At 41.7% G+C, this 17,413-nt stretch overlaps 2 protein-coding genes across 5 annotated transcripts in view; one reads left to right on the forward strand and one right to left on the reverse strand.

The window, feature by feature from the left end:
- The window catches only part of LOC143031084 (uncharacterized), a 434,563-nt gene that overhangs the window by 390,591 nt on the left and 26,559 nt on the right, over window positions 1-17,413 (reverse strand). The window lies entirely within an intron of this gene.
- Window positions 1-17,413, forward strand: part of Frmd5 (FERM domain containing) — a 133,497-nt gene that overhangs the window by 104,107 nt on the left and 11,977 nt on the right. For 2 of the 4 annotated variants that reach the window (XM_076194493.1, XM_076194492.1), the window contains 2 exons: window positions 5,511-5,624; window positions 15,754-15,909. In XM_076194493.1, coding sequence (XP_076050608.1) covers window positions 5,511-5,624; window positions 15,754-15,909 — 270 coding nt within the window. The remainder of the gene's footprint in view (window positions 1-5,510; window positions 5,625-15,753; window positions 15,910-17,413) is intronic. The other 2 variants (XM_076194494.1, XM_076194495.1) reach the window with 1 other exon arrangement.

Here is a 17,413-nt window from a genome sequence, read left to right on the forward strand (position 1 = left end):
ATACGGTTATGGTGACATCGTACACCCGTACCTCAAACCTGCTTCTCCTTACTGCAGCAGCCCGCTCTCTCACTCACACAACCTTGACACTCTTGATAATAACAATTCACAGGATTGACATTATCTTCCCTGTGGAATACTTTCCCATATTCTCCCCCCACAATCCTCTCGCATCTACTCTTATCATTCACCTTCTCTAGGTCCACAAAATGCAGGAACAATAGCTTTCCTTCCACACAGGCATGTCCTAGCAGGGACCCTGTGAAGTTTTCAGTCCGTAAAACTCGAGGCAACAACAAGAGTTGCTATTTTTCACATTCCTTTTGTTCATTCTCTCCAATGCATGTACTCTCTTCCAATATCTGTACTCTCCAGAGCGTTTCTGTTGTTCTTCTCAGCATAATTTTTCTTTTTTTACACTTTTCGGATTCATTGGTCTCGTCTCCGTCCTACTTCTCCACTCAATCTTTATCAACAGCCTTCTTCTTTATCAAGCATTCCCTCACACTATCCTCCCATTTTCTTTTCAATCTCATCTTCCTTTTTTTTTACACTTTTGATCCGTGCACTATTTTTGTCATACTGTTGTCTTTCATTCTATTCACATGTTCTTATTATGTCAGTAAGTTCCTCTTCTGAACCGTTTATTGTTTTGTCTTAAAGCCATTGGTGAAGTCTCTACCAGCCATCAGTTTCCTTCTCTACTTTCTCGGCGATAGAAAAAAAGAATTAAAACGTGTTTAGGTTCAGCGTGCAATAGTAATCATGATAGTGATAATAGAAATGATAATAGTAATACAATATGATAATAGTTGAAGAAGTATTTTTCCATGGAAAAATCGTTGTTGTAGGCAGGTGTCATTGATGGAGATGTAGGATCGAAATCCCCGATGATACAGTATGGTCTCTGTTGAACATTTTGTGAAGTGGCGAACAACGTCCTCGATTTGAAATTGATTCTACTGATTTCAGAGAGACGTGTATCGCACGAGACTGTAAGGTTTCCTTGAGTGTTGCTTCTTCTTCTTCTTCTTCTTCTTGTTAAACTTGCCCTGCCTGCCTTACTCAAGATGCTTGGTCGTTGGAGCATAGGATACAACATTCTTGTCACCATTGCGGAGAGAATTGATATACGTAGTTGCTCTGGATCACACGTCAGGCAGGATTTCTGGGGGGCAGGCAGGCAGGCCTTGTTTCGAAAATGACTTGCCAAGAAGAAGTTGGACAAGAATAGGGGCAAAGTACCTGGGGGGGGGGCATGGTTCGTTATCTCTGTCTGTCTGTCCCTGAAGTTTTTAAGAGCGACAGCAGCAGACTCATGTCGGATGACAAATTCCATAACACATCGGGGGGTCAACCAAAGGAAGGAAGAGAGTAGAGTGATGGAAAATTGACCCAAGAAGGTTTAATAACGAGCAAGTGTGTAAACTTGTAGGCAGTGTTGATCAAATGTGATCCAGTTTACTTACAGCAGTAGGAGGCTGTGGGCCAGTAGATTTTCTTCCCTTTGTGAGCTATGACTCGTACAAATTACTGTGGCAGACTGCTGTCATAATCGAAGAAAGAAGACGCGTCTAGAATATATGTTACTCAATATCAGTTAATGCAAGAGTCTCGAAGGGGCAGCAAGTCCCTGGCTTAATTTTTCCAGTTAGGAAGGCTAGGTGCGTTGTCGTATTCCTTAGTCAGACTCTTACCAGAATAAATGTCGTCATTGTCGATATTAATTAATGCAGGAGGACTGACTAAAGGTGGCGGCACACTAGGCGGCGGCGGCGGCGTCGGCTAGCACGCAACTTATTTTTGCTACTTAATTGCTTCGAGTAGGAACGACTTCGCTCAGAATATTCTAGACTTGTGTCTGTTGCAACATCTGTTACAACAATGTCTCTAAAATTCATTCTGCTTTAACTTCTTTTAGTTCCTCATTCAGTTTCTCACTATATGACATGATTTTACATTTAGAATTTTGAGAAAAAAAGAAAAGAAAAAGATGTGACCGAAGTCGTTTATACTCAAAGGAAATATCAAAATCAAGTAGCATGCTAGCAAGAAATATGTAGTGTGTCGCCACCTTAAGTCATTTGTGTTCCCTGTCAAGCTGCAGGCACGGTTGTGTGAGACACATAGTACTTGATTGAATGCTGACTTGAAGGTGCGTCTCGATGATGTCTTCAGTAGCAAGTTCTTTCAGAGAATCATGAGGGTTATAGAGCTGGCTGGATTGACGACTTGATATCAAGAGACAACAACTCTCGATGGAGTAAACGAGTGGGGACGTCGTCCACAGAAGAATTCATGGCTGGACGGGGCAAGTTGATCGTCGAAGAGACGGACCTGGGGGCTCGCGCCGGCGCGGCGGCGTGTGAGTGAACCAACGCGTTCCCTGGCTTATGCCCCTCTGTTGATGATGATGATGATAATGGTCAGGCGATCTTGTCAAGTTTAAAGAAACTTTGAGCAGTTTGCTGCCGACAATCGGCGTTTCTCTCCCTGAAGTGACAGAAGAAGAAGAATTATGGACGAGGTAAAAAGCCAGATTTGAGGAAGGTAGCGGAACGGAGAGGGTAATTGAATTCAGAAGTGATGAGCCTTCTTAGAGTGGAGATTAGTCTTCCAACATAGAAAGACGCCACGGTATTCTGGTTGGTAGGGATGTTACTGAACTACCTATTGTATTGACTGCATGAAATTGGGCCATCACTTAGTGCATGGACTGCATGAAATTTGGCAGTCAGTCAGTCAGTCAGTACTCCACGGAATCTCCCAATCTTAGGGTGAATGAATATTTCTGTTAATCTTCAGTCGCCATGCTGTTTCATTCAGTTGTCGGATTTTTTTTTTTTTTCCATTGTTCAAAATAAAAGCTGACAACTGGCGACATTCATCAACAGTCCAGATAAAATAGACGACATCCTAATTAGTATGCTTCATCATATTTAACTTTTATTGATGTCAATAACAGTTTCTGACCAGTTATTAATTATTGTATAGATTATTTTGGAGGTAAGAGTCAGAAAACGGCTGAGATACGTGACGACAACTGGACTCTCCACAAATTCTCTCATCTTTGTTTTGGTTGTGTTGGTCAAGTAACCTGTATAAGGGAAAATCCGGAAATTACATTGATAGCATGTGGAAAGCTTGCATTGCTTCTTATTTAGCCTGGAATTCTTTTGTCTATATATCTTTCTTATTACGGAAATGCATCTTCAAATTTTCTACAAATAAAAAAAATTAACATGTATCAAAATGATATATAAAGGAAAAGATAGAAATGTCCTGAACTCTTAAAAGCTATACGAATTTTGTATGTACCGATATAGATTTTGTACATCTCAAAAGTTGAAGAAAAATACGTAAACAGTGGTTGAATTTTGGAATATACTTTAAGAAATGAGATAGTATCAGAAAACCAATTGTTATACCGATAGATTTATTAAACAGGCAAAATTATGCTCAGTAGTGAATGATCTAGTGAGAACAGTAGACAATGAAAAGTGTAGAAAATTGAGTATGCTCGGTATCAATGCAGCATTTGATACAGTCGATCATTACATTTTACTAGAACATTTAAAATGTAAATGCATTGGTGGGAGTGTATTAAAGTAGCCGCAAGTTGTCGTACAAACAGAGAAGTGGATTGTGAAGTGAAAAAAAAGAGACGAGGAAATACACCAAGTCCGACATTATTTAAGATATAGTGTGTGCGACATTAGCAATTGTCGACAAATCTGTCTAAAGAAACACGATGTGAGGAGGGAGATTTACAGCATTTAGTTTGCTACAGCGAAACATTATACAAATGTATATATTTTTTATAGATCTAACATATACTTTAACATATATCGAATACTCAGCAAGCCCAAGGGTAATCTTATACTTTATATGGTTGATACGTGATTTTATTCTTTAATTACCAGCGATAGAAAAAAAAACAATGTACTATATTGTCTGGTATCATGAACTGGAGACTCCTGATGTCGAATTGAACAAGTTGAGAAATAAAATTCTTACGTAGGGCCATGTTAGCTATTTCAGCCTAAAAAAAAAAAGGATAGCCATCTTTGTGTTATATATGTGCAATGTCTCAATTGGAAAAGATGAATTGAGTATGATATGTACAAGGTATATAAGTGCACCTCTTTGCCATTTTTTAACAGTGATTCATGTTCAATTACCTTTGTGCTGACAACTTTGGTTAAAGAAATCGGTTTAATTGACAGCTCTGCTGTTTAATCTCAGTTCTGTTTGTGCATTCTTATTTGCATGTTTGCCCTAGACTTGCATGTTTGTGTTGACGTGAATTAATATTTGCGTGTTTTTATATGTAGTTTGCTTCTATTGTTTGTGTATGTGTTACCTTTGTGCTGGCATAGGGCATGCAGTAGTTTTGTGTATCACCTTGAGTCTCTGTGTTAATGTTTTTTTGTCTTCCACATGATATCTACCTAATACAACTCACTTTGAACATAAGCAAAGGTACGAGAAGACGGGGAGGGAGCCACGGCACTCTGAAGAATCTTTTTGTCAGGTGAATAAAGGTAACAGCACACTAAGCATTTCCCGTTTGTATGCTACTTACTTTTGGCTACTTTGAGTAGAATGGTTACAATATTCTAGACCTCCGTAAGAACGCCTCGACAATGTGTTTGACAGTCTTCTAGCTTTAACTTGTCCAAGTTATTCAGCTTCACAGTATATGACGCAAGAATAATTTGGCATTTGGAAGTTTGGAAAGAAAAAAAGATCGTAACTGGAGTTGTTTTTACTCGAAATAGTGAAAGGCAAGTATCATGCCAGCGAGAAATGTCTAGGTGTCGCCACCTTAACCCATTAAACTCCGATGACAAGATGTCTTGTCGTCATTTGGTCAAATGAAACAAAAAATCATAAAACACCAAAATATGACGTCAGTAGTCCTCGCTTCGCTCTCTCGCTCGCTCGCTCGCTCGCGAGCGAAGCGAGGACTACTGACGTCATATTTTTTTTCTGGTGCTGTTTGATCAAACATTTTGGTGTTTTATGATTTTTTGTTTTATTTGACCAAATGACGACAAGACATCTTGTCATCGGAGTTTAATGGGTTAAGACATCACTCGACCAGTTTCGACTTGACTTTCTCAAGAGTAGTGTGCCCTTCCCCTCGTCTTCCTTCTCGTATCTGTTTGTACAAAGAAGTTGCTCTACATAAGAATAAGTACTACTCTTGACTTTGTGAAAGTTCGTGGTGATCGGCGTGTTGACTCCACTCTCTCTGGACGATTAACCTCTATAACAAAATCAGTACGCAGAAATCTGACGCACTGTTTGGAATGACTGACTGAGGATTTGGAGGATAATCGTGTACACAAACTTTGATGTGTTGTTGACTGCACATCTCCCCATTCACTGAGACATTTTGATTCCATCACACATGCACCCATACTTTATGTGTGCGGGCATGTGTAACTATTTGTGCACATATGTATGTATGTATGTATATATATATGGTCGCTTGCTTGCTGCAGGAACAGGTGCTGCGTACTGCCCGGAGACCACTTTGCCCCCGCTGTCCCTCCTGGAGCCCTTACTGGAAGCCCACGAATCCAAGTCCAGGTCGTCCTCCATTCTTGACACCAGCTGTGAGTATTACCAGAGCCCCTCAGTAGAGCCTGCCTGCCTACCTACAACTGGCAGATCTCCCTCCCTTGGGTGAACTTGTTTCACCTTCAGAAATGATGTGTGAAAATCAGAGGACGGACGGACGGACGGACGGAGTGTTGTCGTAGTCAGAGAAAGGCATAGGGCCATGGTAGAAGAAGTTAGTACATATCTGACTGACTGATTGAGGTGGGTGGGTGGGTGGGTGGGTGCCAGAGGTAATTTTGGTGCCTGGATCGTCCATGAAGATTGTTGTGTGCTAAAATTTGATGATGATGATGAGGTTGAGCTCAATGTATGGATTACTGCCAAGTATGATGAGTATGTGTAAAAGTTGCTGAGGATATAATTATATGGCTCTGTTTTGGTTATGACAAATTTTGAGCCTGTACTTGAAGAACGTAAGTATCTTTCTTTGAGTGGCTGGCTGGCTGCATGAACACCAGTATGTTTGGTCAGAAAGAAATAGAAAACCAGAGGACTTGCTGTTATCGTCTTTTAGTGTAGGATGTATTGCAATTACTTTGAATTTGTAGTAGTAGCTGTATATTATTATTAGTTAGTCTAAATGCTGCTAGAAGTAACAGTTCAAGACAATATTAGGCAGTAGTTGATATGCCAGCGGGTTTTGATTTGGTAGTTGGCAAAGACCAAACGGGTAAGGTACCACATGTTGCACACAAGGAGTCATGGCGTAGGGTATTGCATATCATTATCCCGTGGAAGGCTTCCTTAGTTTCAGGTGTAGTACTGTACATACATACACTGACCGGCAACTGAAAGCAAGCAACCCACAACTGTAGCATCAACGTATATATTAACTGTGCTGCATCTCTCAATATTGGCTAGCAACCTTGCTTATTGTTTAATAAGACGTTGGTCAAATCAGTTATGATAATGATGGCTATTGAAAAATAGGAGTATTTCAATGCCATTGTTTGAATATGAAGTATTCGTTAGGTTTGTATCCAGCGGGAAAAATAGACTGCCAAATTTCATGGGAAAAGTATAATGTAGGTAGGTAGGTAGGTAGGTAGGAGGTGCGCTGTTTCAGTATTCTTGCATTATCTTCAGAATGAAATGTTACACAAGGAAGTATGGAGAGTATGTAAAAAGAATGGCTCATTGATATGGGCAAGTTCAAAGTTCTTAAAAAATAGTGATTGGTTCTGCCGTGTAAGCAGGATGAACGGCAGACGCTCCGAATGGTTAGTGCTGTCGTCACCATGTCAGCTCGCTCGCTCGCTCGCTCAACGGCGCCGCCGCCCCTGGCTGGGGCTATCTATACAAGGAGGAGTCCTCCTGGTGGTGCAGCAAGGGGTTCCTGTGGGGGGATCATCCTCCTGATGGTGGTGGTTGGTAGGAGTTTTGTTTGGGGGATGTGCTCCCGATGATGATGATGATGATGATGATGATGATAGGGAGAAGCAAGCAAGCAAGCAAGCAAGCAAGCAAGCCTTATTCGGTAGATTCAAGGTAGGCTTCATGGTTAGAGTATGAAGGGCTTCTTGGAATTGTAGTCGTTTAGGATCTAAATATTGGTGTGGTCTCTTGGTTGTGGTTGCGTGAAGCTCTCGTGCTGATGGGCAATACTTTCCTGATGACGGACGACTAACATCAGACAGACGGACGGACGGACGGACGGACGGACGGACAGTGGTCATCTAGACCAGCATTCATTCATTTCCCAACTTGTGGTGCTGAGAAGCGATGCATAATACACTTTCCTTGATGTAATAATAATAAGATATCAGTTAGTGGGTGTTGGACTGCTTAGTAGACCTGACAGGTCTAAGCCGTCCAACACCCACTAACTGATATCTTATTACATCAAGGAAAGTGTATTATGCATCGCTTCTCAGCACCACAAGTTGGGAAATGAATGAATGCTGGTCTAGATGACCACTGTCCGTCCGTCCGTCCGTCCGTCCGTCCGTCTGTCTGATGTTAGGGCCGGTACGTAGGTAAAGGGTGGGAAAGCCTGATCTAGACGTGTGAATGGGAACGTCCCCTTGCAGATAACAGGATACGATAGACTACGCCGTACTTCCTTCCTTCCTTCCTGGAAGGGTCGCCGTTGTTGTTGCTGTTGCTAGCAACTTGTAGTAACCTATCCTTTTACATGCCCAATGTCAACGAAAAGTTAGTCCATCTTCCTCCAAACTATCCTAGTGTCAACACTTGCTTGCTGGGTAAATTAACTTGCAGATAGCACTAGCGGTTACTAAACTAGCCCCGTGTCAATGAAGGTTTGGGAGTAACTGGGAAATCCTTTTGTCCTAATGTTATATGACGAGATCAACCTTGCTTTCTTTTGTGAAAATATCATCCCCTTCCCAGACGTAAGTCACAGGACTCTTCAAAGCTTCCAGGCGACGATGTATCAAAAGTCTGCTAACTTTGAACTTTGCCATAAAGGTGGCGTGTGCCCAGACAAGTACAAGATATGTGTCACATAGTGCCCCTCTTTGTTCTTCCTTCCTAGCGATATACTGCTGAAAAAGTTGACCATATCACTTTTTGAGCCCTCGTTGAAAACGGTTCCTCTACAGGAAGCTCATGTATATTGCGAGGAGAAGAACCTTTGACTAGTAAGCCGTCGGAAATATCATCAAACTGTTATACAGGAGTTACATGCATTTCAACTACAAGAAAGCTGAGACCGCCCTTGGAAGGTCATCAAGTAACCACCACAGAAGAAAGACAGCACCAAGGTCGACGACGACCCAGTCAAGAAGACTCAGTTGACCCTGAGGAAGAGTCTCTCTCTCTCTCTCTCTCCCCAGTCAGTTCCTTAACAAGAACAACAACAACAACAAGAGCGAACTTTTCAAGATGGACAGTGTTGTGCCCTGCGAACGGATGTTCCTGTTTACAAGTCGGTGTCGCCACCACCCGCCGCCGCCGCCCCTCTAAAAGGCGAATGACTCGTCCACCCTCAAGGTATTGATTGTCCATCAACACTGCTGCTCTCGTGAACCTGGATGGAGTCCTCTCACACGACTACAACTACCAGACCAGACCAGACCAGACCAGACCAGAACTCAACTATCAACCAAGATCCAGATGGTAAATGTCTACGATTCAGAGAAGCTCTTGATGTACTGACCACAAAATCTTCCTTGAATACTAACGAGGAGGAGGATAAAACCCTGTTTCTCCCTACGACCGCCGCCAGAAGAGCACTCCTCGGACAGCAGCTGCTCCAAGAACACCTACTACCAACCACCACCACCATCAGAGGGAGGGAGGGAGGGAGGGAGGGACTCCCCAAATGGCCCCACGAACGAACTAAAAACGAGTCACTCCATGTGGTTATATACTACCCATATTTCCCTTTGTAATCTGAAGATACGACAGATCTGAATTGTCAGCGCAACTACAGTATGCTTTTTTTTTTTATTAATTCTGGCAGCAGCCCAACTTCCTGCCTGCCGGATACCAAACCATAAGAAATACTGAAAAATGATCAAAATCATTGGTATTCAAACAGCCGTTATTTTCAATAATGTTTGAAAGAGGGTCTCTTCTAATAATGATGATAACAATGATGATGATGATTGTAATCATAATAATGATAATAGTAATAGTAGTAATGATAACAGTGGTCATTTATTGCCTCCAGTGTCACTGACTGGAAACGACAGTGTCGCAACGTGACTGACTGTGGTTAGGAACGTTCCCCGAATCTTTCCACACATCTCTTTTGGGAAGACACCTTGAAATATCTTGTATTTTGTGTCAGTGTTTGTGTCACCTGGAGGGAGAGTACAGTAGTAGCCTCTTACTCTTAACGACGAGGTGGAAGATATGCAGTTGATTCTTTTTTCCAATAGTAGTAATAGATCTCGCACTTGATGCGGAGAGTCAATTGCAGCCCCTCTTGCAGACAAAGGCTCACGAGTTGTCAAGATGTTGGGCGGCAGGAAGGTGATTCTCTCAGACGTCTGTCTCGCAGGATCACCGCCACTTTTTTCAGGTACCTGCCGTTGGTTCCTGTTGGCCTAATTCTTTTCTTGTAAAGTAAACTATTGGGTAGCACTTGCCCCTGCAGCAGTAAAAGGTTTGGCTTAGTTTCAAAGAGACCAAATATGCTAGATAAACACGCCACACAGAATAGAGAACATGTAACTCTACAGTGTTCAACATTGACACACTTTTGCTTCTATTTTCCACTATATCGTTTTGGTAGCTTCCTCATTTGTCCAAGATGGTAGAAAGAGACTGATTATAATACTACAATCAGCTCCCGTATCAGAAATTCTCAAGACAAAATGCTGCTGCTGCTGCTGCTGCTGCCGGATAAACGAGGTTTCTGGACAAGGGAGTTATTCTCTGACATCTGTCACTCGCTGACGCACCATCTGCCTTAATTAAAAGCTCAAGCGAGGAGGCAGCTGGCGCCCGATCCAAGGTACTTTTGCCATGGCCCCGTGGTTCGTAAGGTTGGTATTAATGAATACAGCCTTCAGAAACAATGATACCATGGAGACCTAAACGAGGAGTTGCAAATGACTTAATAATGACTGTTGATCGAAGAAGAAGAAGGGTGGAGACGAAACAACCTCCCCCCCCCCAATGGGTTGTGTTCAGCAGCCGGCCCCTGGAACGGACCGACCGACCGACCGACCGACCCAGGATCTCGACCAAGAGATAGATCAGGTCCGTCCTCTAGAAAAGGGAATCCTGAGCATCTACTGTAGGTCGGGGGTCGGTCGCCAAACATAGAGACTGACTGACTGACGAACAGTGCGGCGGCGGCGGCGGCGGCGCGGCGGTGGGCTGGATAAACTGGTCGTAGGTTAGTGACCCCTGATCTAGGTCACCGAATAGATAGATTGTTGCTCCTCTTGATAGCTACTTAGTAAACGTACGCTTGTACCTTCAAGCTGATTTGCTTGACTATGATCCAGTGCTGCTTTTTTGTCTTGGAAGTGTCTGAGGTGGCCTCTTGGTTACGTCTTACAAGTTTGCATCCTTTTTTGAAGCCTCTAGGTAGAGTCAAATATTTTGAAAGTGTTGAACTAGTTCTAGTAGTCATGTAGTGTTATTCTAACATTTATAGTATGCTAATATTTTTACTTCAAATCATTCCTCATCCGTCTGTTTCAGAAATTCCGTCGCCTGATTAAAGGATATGGTTTATGTTTTGTTGGAGTACTAGGTCTTACCATCAGCTATAGAATATGTATGTATGTACATATATATATATATATATATATATATATATATATATATATATATATATATACACACACACACACACACATATATATGCACAAGTATCACAAATCACACGTGACTACACCGATATGCTGAATACCACAGGGAAAAGAAAAATTCTTGGAATCCGAGCGCTTTCGTGATATTTGTTCGCATCTTCAAGGATTACAATAGAATTGTAATAGAATTGTAATCCTTGAAGATGTGAACAAATATCACGAAAGCGCTCGGATTCCAAGAATTTTTATTTTCCCTGTGGTATTCAGCATATATATATATATATATATATACATGAAAACTAAAAACACAGTTGGAGCAAAAGTAAAATCTGGAAATGGTAAGTCTATATATTTCGATTGTAAGTTACAGTCCTCTTCAGTACTGATACTGAAAATGACAGTAACTTAGTCAAAATATATAGACTCACCGTTTCCAGTTTTTGCTTTTACTACGATTGTGGTTTCAGTTTTGATTTACAAATATGCTCCTACATTTTTCATCAGTGACATATACAGTATATATATATATACATATATATATATATATGTATATATGCATATATATGTATATATATATACATATATATATATATATATATATATATGTATATGTATATATATAAAGTAGTGATGAAAATTATTAAATGTACTTGCTGATTGGCCTAAGAAAGTTTAAACTCTGATGGACATACTTCAACAACAAAAACGGAATGTACAACAGTTTCAGTGTTCCAAAAGAACAGCAGTAATTGATCCGACTTGTTTCCATTGTTACATAAGATTTGTGCTGCGAAAATCTCCCAAAACTAGAAATATTGTATTCGTTCGCTCAGGTTATCTCCATTATTTGGTAGTGACAATAGACGAGATATTAATTATGATAATAGTATTGATCATGAGAGTGATATGCACGTGTATCGGTGGTGAGGGTGACCAAGACAGTCTGCGGCAGCATATATAATTGGTACAACGCCGGAATGATACTAATAATGGTGATAGTAAAGACATAATGCTCGTTGTATTTCAACTGTCTTTGACTGGAAACTCATGCTCTCCGATAGACCTCCATGTGAAGAAGTTTTGGCCTTGTCTGTGCTGCTATGTTAGTGTGGGTCTACTTCATGTCCCCGGCGGTTGGTCATAGAAAGAAAGATGGGAATAGTTGTCGGTTATCAAGTTTCCTTATGTGAAAGGTTGAGGTTGGTTGGGCGGAGATGGTCCAACTTGTAAGAGGTCTTGAGCCCGATCTGGAGTCTAGTTACCAGTCATTCCGTGGTGTACCTACAGGTAGAGGTGAGTGTATTGATATATATATTTTTTTGAAGAAGGGCAGTAGAGAGGTGTGGCTCATGGGCTATAACAAGGGTGATGGAGGGAAAGTCAACTTATTAAGACAGCAGGGCAGGCAGGACTCGTAGTAATGAGGTTACATACATATGATAATACTACCAATGGCTTTTTTCCCCCTTACAAGGGAGGTAGCCAAAGTCAAAGACATAAAGCCACTCCCACCCACTCGTTGATCCCCACATACTCCTCCACTCCCATTGACCACCGTCCCTCTCTCTTTTCTTGGCTCCTCCTCCTCCTGGTTGTTTATCAACAGAGTGGTTAAGGAATGGAATAGACCTAGTAACCAACCATCTAGTGAGCGCTTAAACAATTGGTTGTTTTTAAGAGAAGAAGAGGAGATGATGTCTTCATGGATAGGGATGATGGGTGGTAATGGACACGGAACTGCTTAGTGTATGTAGTCCGTATGGTCTCTTGCAGTCAGTCTCCTTGAGTCTTATCATCATCTCCAAGAGGTTCAAGAACAGCATTACATAAATATGGGTCTTGTGTTTTCTTTGACGTCCATCTGCCAGCAGGGGCACAGCTAGCCGGTATCGACCGACCATTGCTCCCTCGATAACGACACGTGTGGTTGATTGGTGGGTGTTTGTAACATTAGGGTATGTATCAGTGATTGGCTGTTACCTCATAATCTTTCCTAGCTTGAGGAGGGACCAACAGCGATTACCAATTTGTGATGATCCTACCTACAAGACGGAAGTTGGGGAGAATCGTCTCCCCGCTGTTTGTCTTCAAATACCATCATTACCCTCATCTCTGTCTGTCTGTCTGTCTGTCTGTCTGTCTGGAAGTGCAGCCTCAAGAGGCCGGTACTTAGTCTCCAGATCGAGGGAGGAGGGCAAACTCTTGGCTATCCATCCTCAACTTTTTTTCACATGAGAAAAACTGGCAACCGGCGACTATTCCCCTTGTCTAGCAAACGAGTTGTATAGAAACAGACATTCAGTGATACACTAACTACAACCAACATTCCAACGTTTCCACCTTGGGAGGAGGAGGAACGTTGGAGAGCTCTGTGGGAGGAACGTTGCTAACTATTGCAGTGCTGTAGTCTTTAGTCAATGAAAACACCCGAGGGAACATTTATTATTATTATTATTCTTTCGCATTGTCATTTAGGTATCTCGCTAAACTCTGTGCCCAACAACAACAACAACAACAGCAACAACAACAACAACAACAACACATCCATCCAAAAGCACATCCACTCACCGGTTGCAAGACATAATAAACTCGTCATGAGAAAGACAAAGAATTTATTTCCCTAGGAACCAACCAACCAACCAAGCCACCCAACAGAGAAATCGCTCCCAGGACAAACAATGGTGACATTGGCACGCCTAAATTGAGACATATTCAACATATTTCACACCAGTCGTTCAGACTAGGCATTTCTCGCTAGCAAGATAATCTCTTTTGCTACTTTGAGTGGAGACGTTACGATCTTTTGTTTTTCAAATTGGGAAATGTCAATTTACTCTTGCTGACGTCATACAGTGAAAAGCTGAATGACGAACTAAGACAAGTTCAACCTAAAGTACGAATGCTTGCTAGGGAGGGACATTATTGAGATGTTCTTCTTACGGAAGTGTAGAATATTGTAACCAAAGTAGTTTCTACTCCAACCAAGTAGCAAAAGCAAGTAGCATGCTAGTAAGAAATGCTTAGTGTGCCGCCACGTTTATGGTCCACAGACCAGACCCTGTAGTGTAGGGGTTTACAGAATCCCCCCCCCCCACCCAAAGTGGGTTCACAGTCGGAAAACCAGAGGTAATTAATTAATTAGTGGTTGATTAACAATTTTTTTTTTCTGTATTGAAGAGATCCTTAGGAGCCCAAAGAACAGCAGAACATAAAGAGCTTCCTTGAGACCGAGAAGGCAAGAAGACCTAAGCTGAAGTACAGTATAGATGCGAAGAAATTGATATGATAGTTCCATAGACTCGTGAACTACACTAGGTTCCCGATATAGTACAAGTGTGCAACAAATATTTTCGCGATATCTAGTCTCGTCACTCTTTCAAAAAGGATCGTTCGTGAGATGCAGTCACTAAGTATCATGGATGAAAATATCTGAAATCAGTGACAACACCTACTACAGTAGAGTAGTTAGACAGGGCTCCATAAAAAGGTGTGCTGTAGGGAAATGATGTTGCCGTTAGGTGTAGGTGCTGTAAAGCAGGTTAGGTTACACAGTTAGGTTAATACAGGAAGTTACACATGCTTTGTATATTTAGCTAGACATGCAGATAGTCAGATGGACGTACGTAGACTGTAGCTGCTGTGTATGCAACATTGTGCAAGGAAATGACTATGTGTATGTATTGCTTGTTATATGTTAATGCCGCTGAGTTCAGAGGTGACTGACGTCATGCAGTACCGCCAGATGTTGTTCTCTCAATATGCTGCTGCTGCAAGCATCATTTCATTTGCCTCTTGTTTGTAATGCCATTATGTCAAATCAGAGTTTCACATTGCTGCCCCCTACACCCATCTTCTCGCTTCCTTAATTAAGTACGCGTCACATTGGACAAGTTGTCGTCGTCGGTCGGCTTGTGTTCGAATGTCTAGAAAAGGACTTGGGTTACAGTCTTCCAGATTTAGCTGACAATATATTGACCACGTATCCGATTCTTGTTCTTGTTTTAACGGTAATCACAACTTGACCGGTTTCCCAGTACATAACCAAAAAATTGTTTTACCTTTGGGTGACTGAAAAAAGGGAATATTGTGACCAAAGTCTTTTCTGGGCAAGCGGATTGATGACTGTTACGGAAACTCGCCCAGTGTGTGTGATGATGAAGCCTTTATTTAGACTTGGCGCTGTCCTTCTTCTTCTTCTTCAAGCTGCTGTATTCTGAGACTCCTTGTCGGTTGGTATGGTATGGTATGGTATGTGGGGGTACAGTGACGTCATCTTCGGGTCGCCATAGTTAGAGAAGCAAGCCAGTTTTCATGATTATTTACTTATTCATTCATTCTTTTATGTATCAATTTACTTATCAATTTGTTAATTAATCTATATGTTTACTTGTAAGGTGGGAGGGGTGGTTTTTCCGAAATGTGAAGAAATAGCGTTATGACGTCATATTTCCCATGTGGACATAATGGCGTTATATCTATTTTGGGGTCAGTAAAGAAATGGCGTCTCAAATGTCTGACGTGATTTTTCGTCGCTGAGGAAAATGACGATCACATGACGCATAATTTTCGTCTAAAATAAAGAAAGTGGCTTTGGTTTGGTCATACACCAACCGACAACTTCCTTCTTTATCTACCTACCGCTGCCCGAAGACGTCGCCATTCGCCCACCCCCCTACCTCCCCCAAGTCAGTCCACCCGACAAACGGGTCGTCCTAGAACATAAGGCCAGCCTACGCCTTCCTTCTCCTATACTGTAATGACTATTTGCCTTCCTCTTTGCATTCCCCCCCCTTCCTCTCTGCATCCCCCCCCCACCGACTTCCATAGCCAACACCCCCACTCTTCCCATCTTCCCTTGCCATGGTTGATCCCGCGCATGCGCACATAGTCGTGGACGCCGACTCTTCGCTTGATCCTTACTTGGAGGCCAAGGCGCGCCTTCAGCAGCAGCAGCAGCAGCAGCAGCAGCAACAACAACAGCAACAGCAACAGCAGCGTTTACAGGGTGAAGGACAAGCTCCAGAGAAGGACGAAGTGCACAAGGGTAAGCTCAGTGGTACTCGAGATAATAGGTGGTGGTCAGCGACCTTAATGCAGGAACTTGGTAGAGGCAGATTTTGTTGGTGTTGCCGTTTTTTTTTTTTTTTTTTTTTTTTTTTTTGTTTTTTTTTTTTTGTGAATCCATGATTGTGTCTTATTGGAGTGTCTGCACATGTTTGTTTATGTGCCGTGCAGGTAGATCTTTTCGGGTAAAAGATATAAGGGGTATCTTGTTCAGCATACACGCACACATGCACTTAAACACGCACACACACACACACACACACACACATATGTATATATAATATATGTATATATATGTAATATGTGGAATTGATTGGATATTTTAGAAAGTCAATATTTTGGGAAATTTATTGACATCCTTACACACCAATAAAAAAAAAAAAAAAAAAAAATTGATTGAAAAAAAAATCCATCTCTGTTCTTCTTACATTTTTCTTTTACCACTTCTATGACGTCACGTGTATGGTGTGATAGTGTCCCCAAGGGTAGAACGTCAGATAGATTCATCTCCCTACCGTTGGTCTTGAAAACTCGTCAACACCCATCTCTATTTGGAGGTGCAGCAGTCCCGAGGGGCTGGTTCTCGGTCCCCTGACCTGGCCCAAAATCTCTCTTTGTTTAACCGTGCTTTCTTCACTCTAGAAGAGCTAACAACCGGCGACTGATCCCGTCCTCATTTTCAGAGCTGGGCGCGTTCTTCAGTGCGTTCCGCTTTAGTTTGGCCGCGGTTAGCGCTCCCAGACTATTAATTAAAGCCCATTAAACTCCGATGACAAGATTCTTGTCATTTGGTCAAATAAAACAAAACATCATAAAACACCAAAATGTTTGATCAAACATTTTGGTGTTTTATGATGTTTTGTTTTATTTGACCAAATGACAAGAATCTTGTCATCGGAGTTTAATGGGTTACTAAGAGACAGGTTTATAACGAATTAAAAGTCCGGTAGGCCACAGACTTAAAAAAAAAAAAAAAAAAAAAAAAAAAAATCGTAGGCCGCATACTATACCGGCATCTATATTGCTTTACTAGCTTGGGAGCGCTAACCGCGGCCAAACTAAAGAGGAACGCATCTAGGAACGCGCCCAGCTCTGCTTAAATTACTATGAACTAGTAACACACAAACTCTCCATTACTAATACAATACAGACAACTTTATAGTTTCCTCACAGGGAGATATATGAGAGGGCCCAAGTACATATATATGTATGTATGTGTATAACATGTATACATATTTGCACACGTTCAGATCTTTATTTTTGTTAAATTGGTTTTCTCCTTTTTATCAAATAATTCTTTGGTTTATTATGTCTTTTGGTTCGTTTCTTTGACGTGTGCTATTTTATGTGTGTATATGTGTATATATATATGTATATATATATATGTAATGTATATATGTAGCTTCAGATCTCTTGCAACCAACTTCTGAGTTTTATAACATACACGCGCGCACGGACACACGCACACACACACACACGCACGC

Source organism: Oratosquilla oratoria, chromosome 12 (assembly GCF_046742065.1).
Source record: "Oratosquilla oratoria isolate Oo_2021 chromosome 12, ASM4674206v1, whole genome shotgun sequence".
NCBI lineage: Eukaryota > Metazoa > Arthropoda > Malacostraca > Stomatopoda > Squillidae > Oratosquilla > Oratosquilla oratoria.